This window comes from Camelus ferus, chromosome 25 (assembly GCF_009834535.1).
Source record: "Camelus ferus isolate YT-003-E chromosome 25, BCGSAC_Cfer_1.0, whole genome shotgun sequence".
Classification (NCBI taxonomy): Eukaryota; Metazoa; Chordata; class Mammalia; order Artiodactyla; family Camelidae; genus Camelus; species Camelus ferus.
In genome coordinates this window covers 27,144,323-27,151,770 of record NC_045720.1, presented here as the reverse complement: position 1 = coordinate 27,151,770, position 7,448 = coordinate 27,144,323, and the positions used below count along the sequence as shown (strand labels likewise).

General features: G+C 40.8%; 1 protein-coding gene across 1 annotated transcript; it reads left to right on the top strand.

The window, feature by feature from the left end:
* The first annotated feature begins 3,678 nt into the window (after positions 1 to 3,678).
* On the top strand, positions 3,679 to 6,739 carry LOC102517059 (basigin). Its single transcript, XM_006189083.3, is given in 7 exon segments — positions 3,679 to 3,694; positions 5,451 to 5,592; positions 5,594 to 5,874; positions 5,877 to 5,957; positions 5,960 to 6,039; positions 6,042 to 6,074; positions 6,076 to 6,739. Coding segments are annotated over 7 exon segments (798 nt in total). The 3' UTR covers positions 6,241 to 6,739.
* The last annotated feature ends 709 nt before the right edge of the window (positions 6,740 to 7,448 follow it).

Genomic DNA, 7,448 nt, shown 5'->3' with positions numbered 1-7,448 from the left:
CAATGGTTCTGAGCATATTCAGAGCTGTACAGCCATCACCACAGTCTATTTTAGGACGTTTTCATCACTCCAAGAAGAGACCCTGTACCCATCTTTCACTCCTCAGTTGTCCTCACCTCAGCCCCTGGGAACCTCTAATTTACTGTCTCTGTAGATGTGCCTATTCTGGATATTTTATATAAACATCATTTGCTTTTAAACTGCACTGCACATAATTAGAAGCAAAGAAAGTTCATTAAATGCCAGACTCAAACATGCATCCCTAAATATTTCGCTCTAACACAGGAGAGAAGTCTACTGGAATAAGGGTCATATTATTTTAATTATGGAATAATGCAAATACCATAACATCACATTCTAAGCTTAACAAAGAACACTTTACCCGCTGTTTTACTGAATCACCGTCAGTAACAACATACCAGGAGGCGAAGTCACTTGCCTCACCTCCTGTGTTTTACGGATACAGTTCTGTTCAATTTGGATAAAATTCTGGAAGAAAGCAAGCTGCCTCTTAGTGTTATGCGCAAGACACTTGCCTTCTCTTGTCATAACTGAATGCTGGCATAAATCTTTTTTTAATAAAATGAACTATTAAAATTATTTCTTTCCTGAATGATGGCTGAAACAGATGTATTTTCATCTACAGGGCATAGAAAATGAAATTTACATGTCACTGAGGTCTCTCTGGTTAACAAATGTCTTAAATAGAAAGAAAGCGCTAAGCTAAATAAATATGAAGCCATGCTGCTTTGTATAAGATTAAAAAAGTAAAATAAGAGGTCTGTTTCTCTACCAAAGAGCTGATTTATAAGGTGAAGATATTTTACTCTATCAAGTATCGGTCTTTTAGAATATCATGAAAATGCTACTTTGTGCTGTTCTTCCTTTAAAAAAACCCAGCAACATGCAGTTCAAAATGTTGCCTCTGCATTTCTAATTTGATTGGTGTGCCTGGTATATAAGTGCCAACCCAACTGTATTCACTACTACTGTAACATTTTCTCCGTGTTCGTGTGCTAGTGAGCTAAAATAAATGAGTTCCACTCATAGTGTAACTCTAAAATTTTGCAAAATTTTTTTCGTTATAAATTATATAAGGTAAAAATGTTTACTGCTGTCAAAAGTGTCCATGATAAAAAATGAGGAAATTAGAATTGCCCTTTAAAAGGCTTGACAGATAATTTTTCCTTCTAAAAAAAAAAAAAAAACAAAAACCAAAAATCTTTTCCTGTATGCTTTGAACTGTTGCCAAACTAGATACAGGTAAAAATGGCTGACTTTTCCTTAATTGCTTGCATGGAAAACCTTCAAATAACTTTCAGGGACAGGCAGTCTAAGCACGCAGTGCCATGAATCCATCCCCAAGCTGGCCATCCTCACACCCAAGATGTGATGTAAACCCTGGTGGAATTAACCTTGGAAAAATAAAATGGCAGCTCAGGTGACCTGAATTATACCCCAAACACCACAAAGCCTTGAAAGTTACTCTTTTCATTGTAGTCAATAGGCTGAAAATGCAGGGATTCTATTCCAAATTCACCTCTCTGTAGTTAAAAATTGTGGTAAAAGTCATTTTTAAAAAAGTGATTATAGGAAGGGCTCAGGTGTTATCCTAGTTTGATTAAAGCGGGTTGTGAGTCCCCCTCTGCCTTTAAATTGCAACAAGACAGACTCTGATATGATGCACAGATTTATTTTTTAACAACAAACTGAGTTTTAGAATTATAATTTAGAGTGTATTGGATGTATCACCATAAGACAGGGTGGTTGGGCCATTGTGAGGGAGTGTTGTATTGTTGCTAGTCTGAGAAAATCTGAATCTTTTCAAGCTTTGGTTGAGTGGGTTAAATCCTGGACCTGAATTACAAGTACAATTTGAATTACATTGCAAATGCTGAACTTCCTTCACTTTAGCAAAGTGCTTTCTTTTCCCCTTCTCAGACTTACGAATTCTAGCTATTTTGATGTTTTTCAAATGTTGAAATATTTCAGTTAGCTGTAAAAAATAGCAGTTCCAACTAGAAATGGAGGAAAAGATTTTTCCCCTTTGCCTCTTTGTTAATTCCGTTTTTGTTTTGTTTTGTTTTGTTTTGCCTCTATTTTGTGAAATCTCCACCTTTAAAATTGTGACATTCCTGAACCATTCCAGTCAGTACAGCAGTAACCCTTCAATCCTAGGATAAATATTTTATTAAAAAAAAAAAGACTGCCATAAACATTCACATCAGCCCAGGCTTCAGATGGAGGGGGGAAAACAAATGAACAGGTAAGAAATGAATATATGATACAAATTCATGGGATTTCTGATTTTGGTATTTCCCACATATGAACTAGCAGTGATAAATACCGTCTTTTAGAAACCCTGTGCGGTAAATCCGCACGATGACACTGATTTTATGGACAAAGAACAAAGAGGTTAAGTGGATTGTTTAGAGCTTGAATTCCCATCTCCCAGCCCGATGCTAAACATAGACCTCTGTGCTAAGGATGCAAAAGTCCTGCAAAGAGAAAAGAGGCGTGGGGTGGGACCAGGAGCCTCTTCCGTCATGCTAGAGATAATGTTAGGCATTTCAACAGTCAGGAGAGGTGGTAGACAAACTGCCTGGTTATTATTTAAAAAGATACCAGTTTATTTGTAGCATGAAGTCTAAGCTCAAGCTGCTCAGGCATGACACTATAGTTTTCCGACTGTGGAGGTGTTTATCCCCCTGTCTTTACAAAAGAAGTCTGATTAAATAATTGTTGTCAGAAGACGAGAAAATACAGGTTAATATTGGCAGTTCAAAAGCTTGACAAATTTTTAAAGAGAACCTGCTAAATAGGGTACTAACACTGCAGAAAATTGCAGTACTCAAGGGCTTTCAGCAAAGAACAAACTAGAAATGAGTAATCAATCTAGAACATTGTATGCTGTGGTTACAGTGTGGTTCAGGGGCTTTGTTCATTCATCCCACACTTCCCTTTCAGTTTTAAAGTCCCCATCCATTAAAGCATCTCTCTGCATGGGACCTGGGTCATGTGGTGTCTCACACACTGAGTGCTGAAAACAACGTTAGGAGACTTTGCTCAAAACACAGGACTCCTGTTGGTCCTCACTCAAGAGATTATCACTTCAAACAACAATATCCTAGACTTTTCTGGCTTGCACATTTATTGCCCTTCTTTCATTTCTCTTATTTTTGCAACACGACAATTTAACTAAGACAGATTTAGCCAATCAAACCTCAGGCAACTAATGAGGCATTTTGTTGCACCACTGAATACTTACAGGAGATGCTAGCAACATTTGAAAATAGTGAAATACAGTTATCCCTTGGTATCTGGGGGCACTGGGGCTCCTCACCCCAATTCCTTAAATCCCTTATATAACAATGTCATAGTATTGCTTATAACGTACATACCATCAGTATCCTTTGTCATCTCTAGATTACTTACAATACCTTATACAATGTGAATGGCATGTAAATAATTTCCAGTGTGTGGCAAATTCAAGTTTTGCTTTATGAAATTTTCTGGAATTTTCTAACAAATATTTTTGATCTTTTTTGGTTGAATCCTTGGATGTAGAACCTGTGGATGCAAAGGGCCAACTGCCTATTATTTTTGGCTTTCGAAAATATTTAAACAAAAGGTTATGCTTTTCTCCAAAAGTAGAAGGCCCTGAGGAAAACTACTAAAATGACTGTGGTTCCAGGTGAGGGACAAAAATCATGGGATTTCATTAAAAAAAAAATTTGATGTTTTCCCTTCCAAATCTATATTTTATAAAAATTCTTTTTATGGATGGAATTTTTGTTCTTTGAATAATTTACCTTTTATACAGAAATGATAGCAAATACAACTTCACATGTATTTATTACACATTTCTACACATCTACAATCTAGAATATCTCAATGTACCATCCAGTTAATGCAAGCAAAGTGGAAATTTTTCAACTGAAAAAGCTTCAGAAAGTTCCCAACATGTATTTGTCTCACCTATTAACTAAGTATTGTCTAAATTTAGAATCCTATATTGATAGAAAATACGACACTTGTTCTATTTTCTTTCCATTTTGAGAAAGTGGCATTATACGGATAGGAATTATGCAATATTCAGGCAGTAACTTTTAAAACAAAGTCAGGGGTTGTAAAATTTAACGTTCTCATAATGGCATTAACTTATCCGGGTTGAACATATAGTACATTAAGGAATTGCATTTTGCTGTCTTCCTTGTAATTGGAAATATTCTATATGTACAATTTGAGTGAGTTAATGTTTCTAGGAGAACCTTAACTTTTGCATTTCTTGACTTTTTTATGTTTGAATTTGTAGCTTTAACATTTGCATTAACATAGTTATTTGCATTTCATTAAAGCCGGTTAGCCTATTCAAGGACTAAAGTCATAAGTGAGTGTTTACTTAAAGATTTGCTTAAATGAAAATATTCAACCTTTTTTTGGTTACATATTTATGGTTAGAAGATACACTCATTTAAGATTGTGATTTTTGTGTGTTTGTGCTAACTTAAGTCTAAGAATTTCTGTGCATGGTAAGTACCCAAGAATTAGGCAACGATTGAATGGATGAGTAAATGAACAATTGCTACCAAAGTTTATCAGGAATATGGAAATAGGAGAAACAGCAATATGGTGATAGGATCAGTGGATTCTTTGGATTAAAAAGCAACTCCAGGGAAGCTTGTTCCAGAAAGGGAAGAATGTCTCAGCCTTCTATAATACCTTGTGTTGGTTTTTCTGTTCTATATGTTTTTATATATTCTTATTGCGTTTTTGTTTAAATATTTCTGAATTGAAAGGAAGACTAATAATTCTCCAATTTTGCGTATAAAGAAATCAAGTTCCCAAGAGATTATGGGATTATTTTGAAGAGATGAAAGAGGGAAGGGCACGCTACTCTAAAAACAAAAATTCTAAATCCAGTTGCGCCTTGATTTCTGGAAACTTGTGTGAAGATATGCATATAAACAAATGCAAATGGCAGGGATAAAGAAGAAAAAAATTGCTATTTTATTTATGAAGAAAAATTTAGCATAGAAACCCCTCCCTCAGACTGTAGACCCCTTATGGGCAGGAACTGCCTTGTTTTTGTATCCTAATGCCTAATACATACTAGACCCATTAGCTCTTTGTCCAAATAACATAATAGAAAAAATAGCCAATTGCATTACTCTATGTACTTCAGGTTATATTAACAAAAAAGTTCTATTTTCAAGGGTACAACTACTACTTAGAGTCGGGTGAAACCAAGTACTTGTCTTAGATTAGACTTTATATACAAAAGATTTTTAGGCATTTGTGAAAATTGTACATGAAAGAACATTTGAAACATGTATAAGTTTCTATTATAAGGTTTTTTTTTTTTTAATATAAAGTTGGTTTGTTGAAAAAGACCTCAGAAGGTGCAAAACCTTCAGCGAAAGATTGAGTTTAATAAACTCATGTAACAGTGGGGCGGTGGGAATTGGCGGCCGCGGGGCTCATGGTACTGGGCGCCCAGGGCGGCTCCGGGGAAGGGAGCAGGATCTGGACTTCCGTAGGTGATGTTGGCTCCAAGACACGCCGCCTCTTCTGTGTCTTGAATCACAGCGCAGATCATGGGCCACCACGGCGTGAAGGGGGACAAGGTGCTGAAGGAGGACGCGCTGCCGGGCCTGAGGACGGAGTACGAGGTGGACTTGGACGACCGCCCGGGCCAGTACTCCGACGTCTTCCTCCTGGAGCACGCTGGCGGGACCTGCTCAGAAGTGAAGGCCCTCCCACCGCCCAACTTCGTGGCCTTGAAGCTGGAGCGCGCCACCGAGGGGGAGATGGTGGTGCTGGGCTGCAAGTCGGACTCCTTTCCGCCGATCACCAACTTGCTGTGGTACAAGGTGAAACCAACAGCTTTCAGAGCAAGTTCGTTATGGTCTTCTTGGAGTCCAAGACGGAGCTGCACCTCTCGAGGCTAGACCTGGAGGCGGACCCGGCAGGTACAGCTGCACCCGCCCGGACACACAGGACACCTGCCGGAAGGTAATCACACTGCGCACGCGCAGCTGCGTCTCGCTGCCCTCTGGCCCTTCCTGGGGGTGGGTGGCTGAGGTGCTTGTGCTGGTCACGGTCATATTCCTCTACGAGAAGCGGCGGGAGCCGGACGAGGTCCTGGGTGATGAGGACATTGGCTCTGCTCCACTGAAGAGCAGCGGGCACCACGTGAACGACAAAGGCAAGAAGGTTGGCCAGAGGCACGCAGGCTGAGAGGCAGCGAGGACGAGTCTGCACAGGCGCCCTGCCTCTGTTGGAGGAGCCCAGCGTTTCCCGGCGTTTGCAGAGCGCCTCGCTCTTTCCTCTTAAGGAGACCCACCCAGAGAAAACAAACCCTATTCTGCATTCAAATCATACGTTTTTTCTTCCCGCTTTTTTTTTTTTAAAATCTAATCTAGGGTTTTCTGTGTGTAGAATTCTGTCCTTTAGGGGTTTTGCTTTTCTTCTGTAGATATTTCATAGGCCCCCCAGGGTAGCCATGAGGTTTGTGTGAGGACTCTGCTGCCCCCTTGGCCCATCCCCGCCGCCTCCTGCCTGTGCCCTTACTGGACCCCTGGACCCCTGGCCTCCTGGCCTGTCCTTCCCGCTGCTCCCACCACTCCTCCCCTCGTGTCCCCTGGGCCATTGGTCTCCTAGGCTGACACTGGGTGAGGTGTGGAGGAAAGGTGGGCCTTTTCATGGGGCTTCCACCCCAGCTCCCCTTCCAGAGGCTGCTGGGCCATGCGGGGGCCGGGGCCAAGTCCCTGCCCTTGGCGGAAGGTCACAGGAAGGTGACAGGTCATGCGCAGTGCCAAGCACCTGCCGTAGGAAGCCAGCGCGTCGGGTTACTGCAGGTCTGTGATCTGGCTTGGGACAGACGGACGGCTCTGACCTCACGGCCGCCCTCGGGGCATCTTCCTGGCTGCTCTCCCAGTTTGCACGCCTGAAGAGTGGGTGGTCAGGCCCACCACCTCCGAGCAGGAGCTGCTGTGACAGGCCGAGATAAATGTGGCCACTACGAAGATTTAAGTTTTATGGGGACAAAGGGAAAGAAGAGAAGAAAAAAAGGAAGTGTGGAAAGAGTTCAAGAGACCAAAAAGCAGCGAAACACATTTATTTATTCATTCAACAACTATTTACTGAACACCTACTAAATGCCAGGTGCCTGGTGACTAGATGCTGGGTGTATAGCAGTGAAGAAGACTAACCAAGTCCCTGCTTTAATGGAATTTACCGTCTAATAGGTAAGGCAGTAAGAAAAGAGAAGAAATATGTAATTAAGATTATTTGGCATAGTGCAGTGCTATAAATAAAATAAACAGGATGGAACGGAGTTATTTTAAATTGAGTAGTCAGAGGGAGGGGTGGCTATTTTTGATCTGATGTTCAGAGAAGACTTCTAGGAGGTGACACTTGAGGCACAACACCTATGTCAAATGACA